The sequence below is a fragment of the Carassius gibelio genome, chromosome A1, assembly GCF_023724105.1.
Source record: "Carassius gibelio isolate Cgi1373 ecotype wild population from Czech Republic chromosome A1, carGib1.2-hapl.c, whole genome shotgun sequence".
Lineage (NCBI taxonomy): Eukaryota > Metazoa > Chordata > Actinopteri > Cypriniformes > Cyprinidae > Carassius > Carassius gibelio.
Window position 1 is genome coordinate 9,295,136 of NC_068371.1, and position 17,834 is coordinate 9,312,969.

At 36.5% G+C, this 17,834-nt stretch overlaps 1 protein-coding gene across 6 annotated transcripts; it reads left to right on the top strand.

Moving 5' to 3' along the window:
- The first annotated feature begins 4,307 nt into the window (after positions 1 to 4,307).
- Positions 4,308 to 17,035, top strand: LOC127984213 (ubinuclein-1-like). Of its 6 annotated transcripts, XM_052586793.1 has the most exons (17): positions 5,833 to 6,233; positions 7,418 to 7,721; positions 8,512 to 8,610; positions 8,713 to 8,853; positions 9,014 to 9,111; positions 9,254 to 9,683; positions 9,769 to 9,839; positions 9,973 to 10,102; positions 10,461 to 10,579; positions 10,707 to 10,820; positions 10,927 to 11,070; positions 11,641 to 11,691; positions 11,882 to 11,921; positions 12,040 to 12,498; positions 14,610 to 14,847; positions 15,228 to 15,326; positions 16,030 to 17,035. In XM_052586793.1, exons 2-17 carry the CDS (start codon positions 7,488 to 7,490, stop codon positions 16,080 to 16,082), a joined length of 2,520 nt encoding a protein of 839 aa, XP_052442753.1. In that variant the 5' UTR covers positions 5,833 to 6,233; positions 7,418 to 7,487; the 3' UTR covers positions 16,083 to 17,035. The 6 variants fall into 6 exon arrangements, 5 of the variants coding, with proteins under 5 accessions (XP_052443080.1, XP_052442753.1, XP_052442949.1 ...); XM_052587120.1 differs by lacking the exons at positions 5,833 to 6,233; positions 7,418 to 7,721 and adding an exon at positions 4,308 to 4,450 and having other exon boundaries at positions 16,030 to 16,790; XR_008160575.1 differs by lacking the exon at positions 15,228 to 15,326 and having other exon boundaries at positions 14,610 to 15,227; positions 16,030 to 16,790.
- Positions 17,036 to 17,834: the final 799 nt, after the last annotated feature.

Consider the following 17,834-nt stretch of genomic DNA (forward strand, 5'->3'; position numbering starts at 1 on the left):
AGGCGATATTATAAAAACGTGTAAAGAATCAACACGTGTGAAAATTAAATTTCTTGCACAATCAATTTATAACGTATGAAAACCCAACTGGATGTTTTCTAAATACTTAATTCGCATGTTTACATCGTGTAGGATATCGGAATATAAAATACACATATATACATGTTTGAATCAAACCCATTTTAAAGAGGTTGAAGGGGTCCTGCATGTTTATGTAGTTATATATAACTTATTAACATAAATACAAAGTTTATCCATGAAGATGAAATGCAGTGGGCTGTTCATAAACTCTCAGCACCCTGAAGCTTGAAACAACTATTTTTAAACGATAATCATAAACAACCATTAGGATCGAATAAAACATTTCAATTAAAATAAATATATCAATATACTACTTTTGAAGGTCTTAATCACTAAATTAACTTAATGTGAATTCATTTGTAGTTCATAACTTAGCTGCACGTTAGTCGGTGTACAGATTATTAGTGTGGAATGTAAATTAGTTGTTAAAAGTCATTTGATCCACAAACGGAACCAATTAAAGTATAAAATGATTTTACTTTCTGTGTTTGTGTTTCACGCAAGCACAGAGTTTGGTGTTTTATAGGAAACTAGGCTATCCCACCAGGCAAATCTCCTTCTAATCCCACTGCAGCCAATCATGCAATTAAAACTTTCCCGTGTATTTCCCGTGATTCAGAGTTTTAATTCACTTCATTTCTGATTGAGAGAAGGGGGGCGTAATTCCCCTTCAAATTACCTTATTCAGTCTTGACGACCGACAGTGCTCTTCAGAAATCTTACCTTGGTCTGCAATTATGAGGTAGGGCAAAATTGAATCTCTTTAATAACAATAACTCAAACTTCTATTAAATTAATAATACAATTAAAATTAAAACTGACTTATCACCTTTTGCTAAAACGTGCTTAATGTGACAAAAATTATCAATGCTTGATGAATCCCGAGCAGGGATTGTCTAATTGTAATCAGCGAATCGAAGGCGCTTGTCACTTCCCGTTGACTCGCGCTGGTATGCACGGAAATAGAACTAATTTACTTGCCTCCCCAGGGAAATCCACTGAACAATTTAACATTTTCAAAATATAGTAATAATATCATTTGAGCAATGGCGATGACGCCACTTTTTTGGAGCCTTTGTGAGAGTAATTTCCATATTTATACGGTCCACTATTTTCTCCCGTTAATCACTTTGAAACTTGAGGACACATTAATGTGGAGTGCCGGCTCCTGTGTCTCTGTACTCATGTGCTGCGTTTGTGCTAAAACATATTGAATCTATCTTTTTCCATTCTTTTAACGCCACCTGGCGTCGTGTGACTTTATGTGGCTTAACGTACGGTGTCAAGTTGTCAAAAAGTGCGCAAAACTTTATGTGACCTTGGAGCACAAAACCAGTCTTAAGTAGCTGGGGTATATTTTTAGCAATAGCCAAAAAAAAAAAAACATTCAAAATTTCTTTTATGCAAAAAATCATTAGGATATTGAGTAAAGATCATGTCCCATGAATATATTTTGTAAATTTCCTACCGTAATATCAAAACTGAATTTTTGATTAGTAATATGTATTACTAATAATTAATTTGGACAACTTCAAATGTGATTTTCTCAAATATTGTCCAAATATTGTCAGATCCTAAACCATACATCAATGGAAAGCTTATTTATACATATACATTTCGAAAAATGTACACTTAAGACTGTTTTTGTGGTCCATGGTTACATATGATGTCGATCATTTTATTTAAGGTTATAAGGGTCAGTGACAAATAAGGATACCCAAGATAATAACAGAACGACATTATAATAATAAACACTTTTAAATAACTTGGCATATTTATAGAACTGTACTCTGTGTGTATTTCGGTTTTAAACTTTTTCACCATTTATTAACATTAAGTTGATTTAATCAATTTGAAGATGTCAAGTGATGTAAAATACTTCTATTATGACTTTAGTTTTAAAAGTGTATAATATATATGTGTGTGTGTGTGTGCTCTTTTTTTTGTGACATATCAGGACACAACTCTGTATAATGACTTGGGTATGACACAGGTATTACAAGGAGAGGGTGACTTATGAGGACATAACTCATGTGCCCATTTATCAAAACGCTTATAAACCATACAGAATGAGTTTTTTTTTTTTTTTGAGAAAGTAAAAATGCACAAAGTTTCCTGTGAGGGTAAGGTGTAGGGGTTGGTGTAGGGCCATAGAATATACAGTTTGTACAGTATAAAAACCATTACGGCTATGGGATGCCCCCACTTTTCACAAAAACAAACGTATGTGTGTGTAAAATGTTGCCTTTTTAAACAAATACAATGCATTTTTGTTTTCTTATAATAGAGAGAAAGAAAGAGAGAGAGAAGCATCTGGCCCCCGGTGTGTCTACGTCATCGAATCTGGCCTTCTTTTAAGAAGTTTGGACACCCCTGCTTTGCTCTAAATAAACAAATCTCCTACACGTCATGTGACTCGTGTCATTTGCCTGGATATCAGTCAGGTCCTTGATGTTTACTGACCGCGGTCTTTAGTGGGGGCCCTGAATAGTTAATATATCTTTGTTATCCACGTTCTTCTAATTCCCTGATGGCTTGCAGGCTTAAGGTTGTTCGGATCTGGTACAATGAAGCATGGTAGGAGGAGTGTCAACTATTATTTTCAGCCGGCACGGCCATCTGCTGCACGCAGGAAACCCAACACCCCAGAGACGCCCCAGTATCCACACTGTAAACTAGCAAGGATGTTTTAATTAAGGCGCCCAAAAGTGCTTCTGGTCTCGGCCTCCTCCAAAAACTCTTTTAATCCTTGTCAATGAGTATTTGCATATTGGTGGTCTCTCCCTTATTTATGACACTAGTATATATATATATATATATATATATATATATATATATATATATATATATATATATATATATAATCATTATATCATCAGGTTACTAGAGGTTAATGTCCGCTCAATGAGGCAGCCAAATTGTGTAAATCTTTTCAGATTTATTCATTTATCTCCAAACTTTAGATTAAATTGAAAAACAAACAAGCAAATAAATAAATAGTGGTGAAAATTTTCACTCAGAAACGTAAGAACTTAAGAAGAAAGACTAAAATATTTTTGTTACTCTATTGACCTTTTATTTACAAATCTTTTTATTGTAACAAATGTTGTCTACCAAAAAAAAGCATATTTTCAGCACTTTTTCAATCATTTGTTCTCCATCTATGTTTGCTCAATACCTAAAGATGGTTCTCAGTGACGTTATTCACAGTTAAAGTAAAGGAAGTGGTAAATGTGTGACAGAATAATTAGAGAAGCCTATCAATTAAAATCATAATTGTGTTTATGGGACCCTTGACTAATTAAATGTACTTAATTTTTTGCTTAACTAGGCTACTCAGCAGATTTCTCTCATGATAGTCACAGCGCTTCCTAGTGGTGACCAGAGACATCGCGTCCTCCATAAACATTAGCTCAGTAAATTATGATATCGTTGATAGACCTCATAACAATGAAACCATATGCTTATAGCATACTGCACACAACCATCCCACTAAAATCTGGCATAAAATACAATTAGCAGCTATGGGAGTTAGTATCTTGCCCAAAACTTTTTGAAGCAAATTCAATACTGAAGTTCAAACTTGTTTAACTTTAATCCTTTTCTTAAACCACCCATTGATAGATGCATTTTGGTCTTCGAGCTCTGATCTAACTGGTTAATTAAAAACAGCTCATGTTTGCTCAAGTTAATAAAAGGACTAAATTATTCACTTTGGGGACCTGAGTCCCAGAGCGCCTTAAATCAACCCAGGACAATATTGTAACTCTCTCTCTGCGCTCTGATGAAACGCTGAGGGGTCCTGTCACTGGTCGGAACCCCCTCCTCACTTTCCATCTGTCCCTCTTTGTCCTCACTATAAAGCGTGTGTATTTTAGCTCATTGTCTTTCACACATTTATTGACACCTTTTTTAATTCTGCGCTTCTGTCGGCCTTCTCAAGCCGCGGGGCGCCAATCTCTTCCGCTCCATTAGCTCATTGAAACAAGAGTCTGGTTAAACAATAGAGATGCAATCTGATCCTCTGTCCCCTCTCTCTCTCTGAGGCCAGACATGTCTCTCTCGTACACCACGGGTTTTCGCGCCCCGTTTGTCAGTAGAGACTGGCCTGTTCGTTCGCAAGCCAGCGGGGAGGGGGATCTTATTAGCATTAAAAGCCTACACCGTGAAATTCATTTATAATTGCTAGCGAGAGAGAGGGAGGCTGGGAGAGAGATAGCTAAAGCATATGCGTCCCGAATTACGTTTGAATACGTTTGTGATATGTTAACATGGAATGGAATGCGACAGACTGCAATTATGACGCCTTTGTGACTGTCAAATTCGATTCATAAGAGGCTCGTTCCACGGAGCGCACGTGGAGAAGAAGGTGAGGTGAATCTAAAAGTAGAGAAGGCTAAGAAATTTCGACTGGAGGAAACGAAAAGCAGAACGAGCAACTTTATAAAGTCGGTAAAATGACCTGCCTGCGTTTGTTTGTTCAATTTATGTGAAATGGCCAGACGCTTTCAACCGATCTCGTATAGGCCTACGAGATATTATTAATACATACATACATACATACATACATACATGAATAACACAAATAAACAATAATAGCGGAAATAATAATAAATGTATGTATATATATATATATATATATATATATATATATATGTGTGTGTGTGTGTGTGTGTGTGTGTGTGTGTGTGCGTTCAGTAGGCGCAATTCTAGCGTAAGAATCACATTACTATTTTGAGAGTTACATTATTAAATTACTTTAGAATTTAGAAACTGTCAATATGTCAGTTTATTTTTTTTTATCTTTTTTTTTTGTTGTTGTTGTTGAGTTAACCCAAAAGTTTTAGAATTAAATGAAACTATATTTAAAAGCTCATAATTTTATCCCGTAACGTCATTATGGGACTGTCATTTTCATATACTTTATTCGTAGGTTTTAAGAGATCTGCTACCATCTACTGGTCAATTTTACAACCAAACAGCAGAAGCTTGAATCTGAAAGCGTTTCCTTAATTCAAGCTCTGGACTGGATCCAAATAAGAATAAAAGGAACATTTTTTCTATGACTCAAATTAATTTATTATTTTGATTAATATTTTTAGTTAATAACTAATAAATTATTAATATTTTATTAGTTATATAGCGTTACATTTAAGTGATCATTAAATGTGTTAATTTATTATTAACGGTCATTCACATTCTTCAAATTGTATTATTATTATTAATAGAGAGAGAGAGCATAACTACGTCAAACAAATACAGTATATATTGCAGTGAATGTATCTGACAGACTTGTCCATACGTATTTAGTGGTCAATGTCTTTCAACATCAGCAAACTGAGAGTTTCCTTCCAGTACCATGGACAGCGCCATGGTGCTGCTTATTGCACGATAGTACTGTACCGTGGACATTACATGAATCAAAGTAGCCTACAATTCATCTAATGCAAGGTCAAAAGCAATCTGCTACTTAATTCCGTTTTGGTCACGAGATTTATAATAGCAATGTGGCATGCGAAAATTAGGATGTCATATAAAATCAATAGTAACAGTAAAATACTATTTGTAGGCTACTGTTCTCCAACTGTATGTCTACATCAGCTTAACCACAGTAACAACATGAGACAACGTGATTATGGTATAGCAGAACAAATAATGTACAATTTCCTCATGAAAAAGCCAGGCGCGGGATGATGACGACTACAATGACTAGGCAGTGGTCCGTCCAATGAGAGCATTGAACTGTGATTTTGGAAATAGTTGTGGGTGTCCATATCAGTGGTGAAAACTGTCTAGTTAAAATGTATTGCTACCAAAATTAATTAATAGTCTTTACTAGATCAAACATAAAGGCTTGTGGTCGCCAAGGGGAACGAACCATCGACCAATCCATATTGGATATAAAAACCGGTTCCTATTTGCAATCTGCATCTGAAAACGACAATTCTCCTTTGCCATGATAACTTAAGCGAATTTTTCATGGGGAGTAGTCGACTATCGGCGTGACGATGGCTACGCTATTTAGGGCCGCGGAGACCGAATGAAACGAGTTCTTTCATGAAGAGATTGGGTGTTGGAGACTTCATCAGAACATGCCATGCAAGACAGCATATCAACGATTCACCATAACATGACATGGATAAACATCCGTGGTATGTTTTATTTCTAGCTGTTTCTCCAGATGCAGTTGTCTCAGTTTTCAAACCGGTTCCAGGAGACATTTTATAAAACATAGAAAACCTGTTAGAGCCCCAGCAAGCATAAGAACGCTCTGAAATGTTTTAAATTGTGAATAATTTATGCCAACGTATTTATCATATATATAGCTAATATGATCCATCGAAAATGTGTTTTCAGTGCGTTTTCAGAACCTCACTACCACCGTTTTGCCACAAGACTATGTTTCAAACAGGCAGGGCGCCAGAAATAGGCTTATTCAACAAAGTAGACACAAGCTTAATACAAGTGACCACAACACAACAACACAAATCTTTTACATACAAAGGTGAACGACTTCAGAACTGGACAGCATCCATGCATCCATTGTACTGTTAACAGCACAATTCGTGCATAATAATAACTGCATTCTATACACTTAAATTAAACATTAAATGAACACATCACAATCTAAGTGATTATGTAATAGATTAAATACAGGTTAATACAAACCTCCCCTTGCTCTCCATCAAAAAAAAAAAAAAACTTTCTCTCTCTAACTTTCTCTTTCTTTTCTCCTTCTTTGTCCTCCTCAGAGTAAGGGTTTTCTATCTGCACTTTCTTTACCAAAAAAGGTCCATCTCAATTTCGTACGGAGCTACTTTTAAAATATAAACAGGGGGAGGCACTTCGGTTCTGTCTATTCATGGTATATACATCTTCAAAATAACTCACACGCAGATTTAAAGTTATAGGCCTAAAGGCGTATATCCTACCAGAACATTAGGAATACAATTGTATTAATATCTAGGATACTCTCAAAGTGCTTTCCTTCAGTTTTAAATGGTTATGTTAACTTTTTGGTAGTTGGTAAATAATCCGTTGTTGGCACATATTAAGTTTAAAAGAAGGGAATAAAGTTCTAAAAACTTGTGGTTGCATTTTTAAATATTATTATTTATACTTCCATTTTTAATCGTTACTGATGTTTTGCGTCAACAGCAACCAAAACCAAAAATGTGAATTCCTTAGTTGTTACTCCAGACCTTAACCAGTTTTGTCAGCTGAGACATGCAAATTGTGTAGTGTATATGCCTCCAGAAGCATGCTTGAAAAGCGCTGCTTGCTCCCAACTTATCTTTTAGGACGGAAAATGACATTACTTTAATTGGCTTCACAGGTTCATAATTCATCAACCAAACGCGCACCTGTTCTTGAATAATCGTGGAGTGTTGCTATCGGTCTGAGCAATGGCCGCTCCAAGAAGAATTCATCTCACGGCACTCTCAAGCAATGCACACTTTCCTCTTCCCCCCGTCCCCAATGCCAGTGACCAAGCTGTCAACCAAGGTTTACCTGCGCCGAGGCCAGCGGTTGGATCGCCCCCATCCGCGCATCCTCCAACAAGAGTGGAATTAAAACTCTTCGAGTCGGACGAACAACACTACCCGGAGTTTAGCTACCCAGATTTAATCAGCGCAAAAGTAAACAAATATTGACATTGAAGTATTCTAAATTTCATACTTGTTATGGAAATCATGGTTTTTAGGCATTTTATAAATGCTTTTGAGTTTTCTATTAAATATTTTTCAATCACTAATCATTTTTGGAATTTAGAAAATTAGAGGTTAAACACTTGGAAAGTTACTATGTTTGATTAATTATTGTGAGCAACTGACATCGACAATGTTTACATATAAAAAGTGGTGACATTTGATATTCAATATTTATTCTTTTCGAACTCCTGCCAAAATGTTGCTGTGAGAGTTCAGCAACCTTAATGTGTATTTTATCAATAATTAGTAAAAAATAACTTTAATTGCTTTTTTGCAAGTATAGTTCGGCAAATTTGGCTGCAAGTCCTTCAGTATTAAACCAGTTCTGGAAATTAAGAATGATTTGGGAAAATCATGGTCTTGTTTTCTCATTTTAAGGAAACCACAAAAAAAAAAAAAAACTACAAACGTTAGACGAGGTGTCAGAGGGCAAGGAGAGAGATGAACTGGAGGCGCTTGCAAAAAAGTTTGAAGCAAAATATGCGAGTATGAATTTTGCCAAGATTATATTTCTAGGTTCTTTATAGTGTTGTTAGTTTTGTATAGTCAAATACATTTCAGAGGTCAAAATGCAAGTGCAGATTTACATCCAGATATCCAGATCTTAATTACACTGCACATGTATATAATTTGACAGGGTAAAGTAAATATGTAACATTTTGTGATTTGCGTGTGTGTTTTTAAGCTATACATGAATAGCCACCATTTTCTTATTTAGGATGAAGCTGGCAAAAGAAAAAAAGACAGATTACAGGACCTGGTGGATATGGGCTTTGGTTATGATGGCTCTGATTCATTTATTGACAACTCTGAGGCTGTAAGTTCAGGCCAGGTGATAAATACAGTTTTATCAGGTTATTCCCTTTATAGAATGTTTTCCTCAAGTCTTATTTTTCTCTGCTGCTACTGCATGCCGCAGTATGATGAGCTCGTCCCAGCTTGTCTCACCACCAGATATGGAGGCTTCTACATCAACTCTGGAACTCTGCAGTTCCGGCCAGCCTCTGATGAGGGAGAGGAGAACGAGAATGATTTTGAGGACAGTGGGTTTAAACCTAAGGTGTGCAAACACATTTGAAGTCCCTTCTACCTTTTTTTTTTCTACAAAAATATCAGATTTTGCCAGCTTGTTGTGTACAGTTTCTGCTGGCTTATGCAAAATATTTTTCCATTATATGTACATATATTGATTCATATATTTAGTATGATTCCTTTCTCAGAAACGAAAGCTTAAGCAAGGAAAAGAGAAGAAAATTAGGAAGAAAAAGAGAGAGGAAGACATGCTTGCTAAGAAGGGAGAGGAAGAATCCAGGAAGAGGTTTTTGCTGCTGCAAATTATTTTAATTTTACTGTTAAGAAAACATTATTTTTTCATGACATGCTTTAGGAATAAGCTTTCACTGACTCTTCCTTAAATACCCTCATTGTTTGCTTTTTCATTAATCTGGTTTCTATCTCAGCACCCCACCAGACAAATCATCTGCAAAGAAGAAAAACAAGAGTTCACTAAGTATCAATAAGATGCTGAAGAAGTTCCATAAGGACAAGTTTCAGCAGCTGCAGATGTTCAACGCTACAGAGAGAGATTTGCACGCTCTCAGTGATACTCGTCTCATTATACAAGCAGAGGTTCAAGAACCGCCCATATCAGCCGACCCTCTTCTCACACTCATTGGTTCTGCCAGTGCAGACGACCTCCTTCAAGCAGTCAAAGCATCAGAGCAAGACTTTGAATTCGATGGACTCTTGGGGGAGCCACAGAACGTCTGCTCTCCAAGCTTCGAAGATAACAGAGATGCTCTGGTAGTGTCCGTCGATGAAAAACCCCACACATTACTTCCCGATGGCCTTCCACCTACACTAGAGCAACGCATTAAAGAACTTTCACAGGTACTGTAAGTTCTTACAAGCATTAAACAAGAGTTTGCAAGAATGTGTGACTTATTCTCATACACTACTCATTTTTTTTCTGTAGGCTGTCAGGAAAATTGAAGGACAAAACAAGATGGAGATTTTGTCTTCAGAATTCAACAGTGTTCTACTAGAGTAAGTTATATTACACTTATTATAAAATAGGTAACATTTTGCAAAGCATGTTATTTTTCTATGTTGATTGTATTATAATTAGATGTATAATCTTAAATTGATTCCTTCACTGTGTCTCTCTTCGTTTGTTCAGTGTGGAGGTGAACTCTAAACTACTAAGTGGAAAAGTAAGATCCAGAATCTTCTCATACTTGGCGTCACAGATGTCTTGTAGCAAAGGCACTCTGGTCAAAAGAGCCAAAAGACTCCAAAGTCTCCAACAGGTCTGTGTGCGCACAAAACTTTGCCATAGCAAACATCAACAACCCATCAAAAACTCACTTAAAACTATTTTCAAGCATGCATTACATTGATGAAGAGTGACAGAAATCTTTTGGGACATTAGAAATATCTTTATTTCAATTAAATGTCATTCTTTTTATTTTTTTCATTCAAATAGTAAACTGTTATTTGAAATTGTAATAAGGTTTCACACTATTACTGTTTTTACTGCATTTTGGATCAAATAAATGCAGCCTTGGTTAGTATAAGAGACAGAAATATTTAAAAAATCTTACTGATGTGTGTGTAACTGAAATCCACTTTAATGTCTCGTTAAGTTTAATGTGTGTGTGTTATCAGGATGACCAACTGCGGGAGCTGCTGAAGAAGCTGGAGAATGCGGTTGGCAGATCCATGCCAGAACAGATCACCCGTTTCCAGAATCACTGCCAAGCTCACTCTGAAGCCAGAGCTGCCAAGTAATCAGTCATTTTTATTACATGAAACCTCAATCACTTTCACTGTATCACTGATGTTTTAATTGGTATGCAGTTTTCTTTTAATTAGAATGCAACTTTGATGTATTTGTTGTTCTTGTGTTTTAAGACTCGAGGCTGAGAAAGAGAGAGTAATTGATGGATCCGATGAGGAAGAAGAGGAGAGGAGTGGAAAACGAGTGTTTGGGCCTCGCAAGAGGTTCAGATGGAATGAAGAGATCAGGTCAGGTCTCTTGAGTGTGTGATCTAATGGATACCAGATCTCTTCATAAAATCAAGTATCATTTATGTAAGCGGTGATACCAATGAACCAATTTCACTGTTTGCAGGGAGTTGCTCTTTGAGATTGTGAATTTGAAGATGATTATTTATGACTCGGAGTTGCCTGCATGCTCTAGTTTGGAAGAGTATCTGAAAGGATTCCTAGAGGCTGATGTTAAACCACTTTGGCCTAAAGGATGGATGCAATCTAGGTATATAAAGCAAATCATTAATAATCTGAAAGTTTGGATATGTAAGTGAAATCTCTAGGGCCTAGTTAACTTGGTCATAATTGAAAATAAAAATTAATGGACAATATATATACAAGTCACAATGTCCCTTTGTTCTGTGGATTTCAATTGCTCTTAAACACTAAAAGCTGAATTTTCAGCATCATCCAGTCTTCAGTATCACGTTATCCTTCAGAGAGTTGTATAATATGCTGATTTGGTGCTCAAGAAACATTTACATTTTTTAATCAGTGTTTAAAACCGCTGTGCTGCTTAATGTTTTTGTGGAAACATAGATTTTTGAATAGAGAGTTCAAAATAAACAGCATTTGTTCTATATCTTTTCCTGTCACTTTTAATGAATGCATTATTGTTGAATAAAAGTATACATTTCTTAAAAAAAAAAAAGTCACTTAGCAGATCATAAAAAAACAACCATCAGTGTTCAGTCCTTATTAGGTAGGACAACTTGTGTATATAAGACAGTATGAAATGGTTAAAAAGGGTAATTGTTGTTAATAACATCCTGAATTTCTGTCATGTTCTCAATAGGATTCTGCTTATAGAAACCCGAAAAGCACATGGCCATATCACCGGTGTTGTGTAAGAATGCTTTTACACAACACACACTTCCTAGATATTTAACCAATCCTTCTGAAAAAAAAAAATGGTTCATTATTAACAAGTATAATTATATTCTTTCATATGTTATGAAACAAGTGGAACCCTCCCAGGTAAATACTTTAAACTTAACCAAAGTGTAAATAAATTTCCCTTTTTATTCATTTAACAGGGCAAGGAAGAAGCCAATGGGTACAACTAAACTAAAAAAGGTATGTCAAAAACAAAAATGCCAGTCTTCGAGTACTGTTCTGCATGTTGCATTCTTTAGAAAAAATATAGTTGGAAGTCTGTTTCCAAACCTTGCTCTTTCCACTGTGTAATGCCCAGTTCAGCACCACCCCTGAGGACAGTAACAATAACCCAGAAACTCAGGGCCCTCCAGGACTGAAACGCAAGCGTCTGAGTGTACCTGCGAGCATGCAACCTGAAGCCATGCTGAGCACCACTGCCAAAACGCCATCAAACACACAAACCTCTGTCATCTTCTTCACCCACCCATCTAATCAGAGCCACAAAGAAGGTAACAGGATTGAGCACCACCATCCCAGCACTCAGAGATGTCCGGTGAATGCAGAGAGGGCAGGATCAGTCCAGATTATGTGGAACAAGTCTACCATGGATTCAGATTCAAAGCGGCTCCAGGTTGGAGAGAGGGCGGCTCACAAACTGACACTGGTGGCGCCACCGTCAGATGCTGCTCAGGGTGACTGTCCATCGGTGGTGCAGGGAGTGGCCAGGCTGCTCACAACCACCTCAGTGGGCGACACTCCTGTTTCCATGGCAGCAGTAAGTCATTTAAAAGAAAAATACAAGACACATATTGGTTACTATTAGATGTGGCTCATCACATGAATTGCAGTGTCATACAAATCTTAAACCTAAACATTTAATAAAATAATTTTTTTGTCCAGTGTGGGATATTACAGTACATCGAGTATGACCTTTTTTTTTTTTGGAGTGCCATTAATGAATTAATTAATTTGTATTATTGTGTATAATTATATCCTGATCCTAATAACTTTAACTTGAAGATTAAATTTGGTAGTATGTTATTTAACTTACTAAGGGTATGCTAGCTTATCAGGCAAATTTGGTCTGAAAACACAGTTAGTTTGTCCACTTATCTGTAATAATGTGATAATGTGTATATAATGTGTGTGTGTTTGTATATATACACTCACAAACTGTATTCACACACTCACTGGCCACTTTATTAGGTACACCTTGCTAGTAACAGGTTAGTCCCCCTTTTGCCTTCAGAACTGCCTTAATTCTTCGTGGCATAGATTCAGTAAGGTGTTGGAAACATTCCTCAGAGATTTTGGTCCATATTGACATGATAGCATCACGCAGATGCTTCAGATTTGTTGGCTGCATATCCATGATGCGAATCTCCCATTCCACCACATCCCAAAGCTGCTCTATTGGATTGAGATCTGGTGACTGCGGAGGCCACTTGAGTAAAGTGTCATATAACTCATTGTCATGTTCAAGAAACCAGTCTGAGATGATTTGAGCTTTGTGACATGGTGCATTATCCTGCTGGAAGTAGCCATCAGAAGACTGGTACTCTGTAGTCATAAAGGGATGGACATTGTCAGCAACAATACTCAGGTAGGCTGTGGCGTTTAAATGATGCTCAATTGGTACTAAGGGCCCAAAGTGTAGCAAGAAAATATCCCCCACACCATTTCACCAGCACCACCAGCCTGAACCGTTGAGACAAGACAGGATGGATCCATGCTTTCATGTTCTTTACGCCAAATTCTGACCCTACCATCTGAATGTCGCGGCAGAAATTGAGACTCATCAGACCAGGCAACATCTTCTATTGTCCAATTTTGGTGAGCCTGTAGCCTCCATTTTCTGTTTTTAGCTGACAGGAGCGACACACGGTGTGGTCTTCTGCTGCTGTAACTCATCTGCTTCAGGGTTCGACATGTATTGCATTCAGAGATGGTATTATGCATACAGTACCTTGGTTGTAACAAGTGGTCATTTGAGTTACTGTTCGCCTTTTCATCATCTCTAACCAGTCTGACCATTCTCCTCTGACCTCTGACATCAACAACGCATTTTTGTCCACACAACTGCCGCTCACTGGATATTTTCATTCTCTGTAAACCCTAGAGATGGTTGTGTGTGATAATCCCAGTAGATCAGCAGTTTTTGAAATACTCAGACCAGCCTGTCTGGCACCAACGACCATTCTTCGTTTAAAGTCACTTAAATCCCCTTTCTTCCCCATTCTGATGCTCGGTTTGAACTTCAGCAAGTTGTCTTCACCACATCTAGATGCTTAAATGCACTGAGCTGCTGTCATGTGATTGACTGATTAGCAATATGTGTTAAATAGCAACTGAACAGGTGAACCTAATAAAGTGTGCTTTTGTCTCTTTATACTCACTAAGGCTGTATTTATTTGACCAAAAATATGTGAGACTATGATTTTAAAAATGGACACACACACACACACACATATACATATACATGCATGTATGTATTGTATTTTCTGTGATCTAAAGCTGAATTTTCAGCAGCCATTACTGCAGTCTTCAGTGTCACATGATCCTTCAGAAATCATTCTTATATGCTGCTTTGCTGCTCAAGAAACAACTCTTATTATGAAAAAGTTTTAATGCTTAATATTTTTGTGGAATCTGTTTGCCGAGATTTATTTTATACATTTTTTAATGTATAGAAAGTTCTGTATTTATTGAAAGGCCTTTGTAATATTAAAAACTGCTGTCGTTTTTTTATCAATATAATGCATGTATTATTATCCCTAGCACTCTCCCAAAAAGTTCAGTCAATTACTTTGGAATTGTCTGAAGCACTGAGGTTTTAGTTATAGTTGGACTGAATAATACTTACATTTTTCTTTGCTTGTATTTCAGGCAGCTGGTGAAATCTCCCGTGGAAACCCAGCACTTCCCACCCCTTCTCTATCACTCCTTCCATCTTCCTACCCCACCACAGTACAGCCGGGTGTCTTACCGAGCTTTGCCCCCTTGCATGCTCTCCCATTCCCTGGGCTCAGCCATGGCACCAAACTTCCTGGACAGCCTCAGGCCTGCAAAGGAGCTGTTTTTCCTGGCCCAACACCTGGAACTTTCCAACATGGTCTGGCACACGGTGAGCAGATATTGATCCTGAAAATAACAGTGGAAACTTGGTAAGCATCATCTCTTTGTTTAAAGGTAAAGTGTGTTATTTATGCTCCAACTGCTGAACAAAACTCTATTGATTCCAAAGAGGTTTTCCCTTCCTGAACCATTTTAGCATTTCAAATAACACACTGCACATTTAACTACATACAGGTGCTTAATAAATGCATAATTGTTGTCTCGTATACACCAAAGATTTTGCACTCTTGTCTTTGTGTGCATTGGATAGAATGGATGAGCTGAAGCCCAACTCTGGTGTCATCTGTAAAGCACTTTGCTCCATCACTGTAATGTTGCATTTGTCATCCTGGGGTTTTCCTCTTCTTCCTCCTCTCTTTCCTATTTCAGGTAACTCCATGCTGTGCTCTAGTACAGTTCATCTTCTGTCTGTCCCTGTTTCTTCTCCTGCTCCTCTTCATTCTTTAACACCATGGCTCTTTGGTTTAGGTAAATTCACACACCTTTGGGAAAGCTCACAGGGACAGTTGAAACACATTACTTTGTTCATTGTTTTCGTCTTAATTGTGGCTGCACAATATATTACATTATCTTAATGTTTGCTTGCATTATGCATTCCTTTGGTCATGCTTTTTCTTTAGCTGACTGTTTTGACCAGTATTGCATGCCTACATTGAGTTTTCTGATAGTCTTGGCGCTTTAGTTTAGCTGATCGTCTCAACTATTTAATTTAGTAAATATTAAGGTACATTTTTTGTTGTTATTGTTGATAAATAAGTACAAGGTACACAATTTTGTTTAATAGTAAACCATTAATTTAATTTTAAGGTTTTTCTTTTTTGACATCATACACTAGACTGTATGATGCCAGTGTTATAGTTTGGAAGTGTTTTAAAATCAACATTAAATCGAAATGGACTACATTTACCTATAATACATTTGTATATCTTGTATAATACATGTTCCTGGTTTTATTGTGCCTTATTTATTTTTCAAAACGATTAATTCGTTGAATGAAATTAGATCATGGCATATTTTAAATCATCAAACGTTCTTTATGCCAAATTATGGAAGTTAAATGGTTCATGAGTGTCATTTCATGTTGATTGGTTAAATTAAGCGAGCATCATAGTAAACAATCACATCAATGTCATTTTGGGAGATAAAATAAAATGTTGTTTTTATGACACAGATGGAAGCCAGATCCACACAGATGGTCTAAATGCTCGGAGAAAACGTCATTAATGGCCATTAGAATGGAACAAAAGCCAGCTGTTACCTACAGCAAAATTTGCCACTTTTCCAAAGATCATGAAGATGGAGCTGATATGATCAAACATGGACAATTAAAAAACAATTAGGAAACATTTTTTTGTATATTTTAGAAATCAAATCTCAATTGATCAATAATGGGTATAAGGATTATAATGTAATTATTTTTCTACAGTAATAAGATGACCAGCCATGTAACCTGTAATGCACTTACTTACGGCAGATACTTGAGTGAATTTGTCTGTTGTTACCTTTTCAATTGCCATTTCTCTCTCTCTCAGAGGTGATCTACAATCCTAACCTATTTATGAAATAAAATGAACAACAATGAATTCCAGGTAGTGTGGCCCACACTGTGTGGGATTCCACACTACAGCATTATTTTCAAGTACATGTTTGCAATGAAAATATAAAGTAACTCTGAATCTGTTGTACTAGTCAAAGGCAGAGATTGCACATTGTCTTGTTTTGTTGTTGTTGTTGGACTGGGTAATTATGCCAGTGTTATGATCTCAGGGCTGTTAAATACAATGGCTATTATTAGAGTTATTGAGTAATGCTCCAAAATATAGAAACCATGAACCTGCTTTTGATTTTGAACATACTGATAAATGGCTTTGAAAAAATATATATTTGAACGTAACGTGGAAAATAAAGTTTCCTTAAGTATTACATTGTTAACATTGTGTTGGGGGCTGGGGTGAGTGAGTTTTTTTGGTTTTTTTTTTTTTTTTAATTCTAGCAGAAATTGTGTCATATTCTTTTTCTCCTACATTTTTGCACATATTAATGTACAGTGAACATTATGTAAAGCCTCATTTCATATCTATGCAAAGTTGGAAAAAAAGTTGTGCTGTTGTTTAATTACCTCTATTACAGTCTGTATATATGTGTTCTCTGCGGTAATGAAGAACTTTGTGAATACAGCTGTAGTTGGTTTTTACCACGTTATTCCTTTTGTAATCATATTACTTCCAGTGATGCAGTACATCTGAACGTTAACATGTACAGCTGTTCTGTTAAAAACTAAAAAGTAAGTACTATTATTTGGTCTTTCTGGAACTCACTAGCTGCATCATTCTAACAAAAGAAACCTGAGAAACTTTAAAGCTAAATGTGCTATTTTAGATATAAATTAGTATTTAAAGGTACAATTTGTAAGATATTTGCAGTAAAATATCCAAAAACACTAGGCTAGTGTTATATATTTTATCCAGCTGATTACTAACAACATCTCTAATGTTTTCAACTCTTGTAAATTATGAGAAAATTCCCATTCTTTACTGTCTATGGAAAATTCCCATTCCCATATGTCCCCGGAGTAATTTATGTTCTCAAACAGTACACTGACTGAACTGCTTGTGAAGAGAGAACTGAAGATAGACACCGAGCCGAGACAGATAATGAACAAGATTGACTCGTTCACTAGTCAAGAACCGGTTGCATCGGTTTTCGGATCACCATCGTACACGTCTGACAGAAACGGTTCTTGACTCGTGAACAAGTTATAAAAAATGTTAACAGCTTAAGTCATTTGTGGATTAATGCGTACTGGAGACGAGAACCATTTAAAATGATTCAGTTCGATTTGGTGAACTGGTTCAAAAAGATCCGGTTACATCGAATGATTCGTTCGCGAACCGTATATCACAAACTGCTTTGTTTTGAACTCTCTCTCACAACAGACACGGAAGAGAAGACAATGCTGAATAAATTCATAGTTTT

Bases quoted from the DNA above. Each gene is read 5' to 3' on its own strand.
- LOC127984213 (XM_052586793.1), top strand. From the start codon at position 7,488: ATGGCCGCTCCAAGAAGAATTCATCTCACGGCACTCTCAAGCAATGCA. The intron at 7,722-8,511 runs GTAAACAAATAT...TTTCTTATTTAG, and splicing joins CAGATTTAATCAGCGCAAAA to GATGAAGCTGGCAAAAGAAA. The intron at 14,848-15,227 runs GTGAGCAGATAT...TTCCTATTTCAG, and splicing joins CCAACATGGTCTGGCACACG to GTAACTCCATGCTGTGCTCT.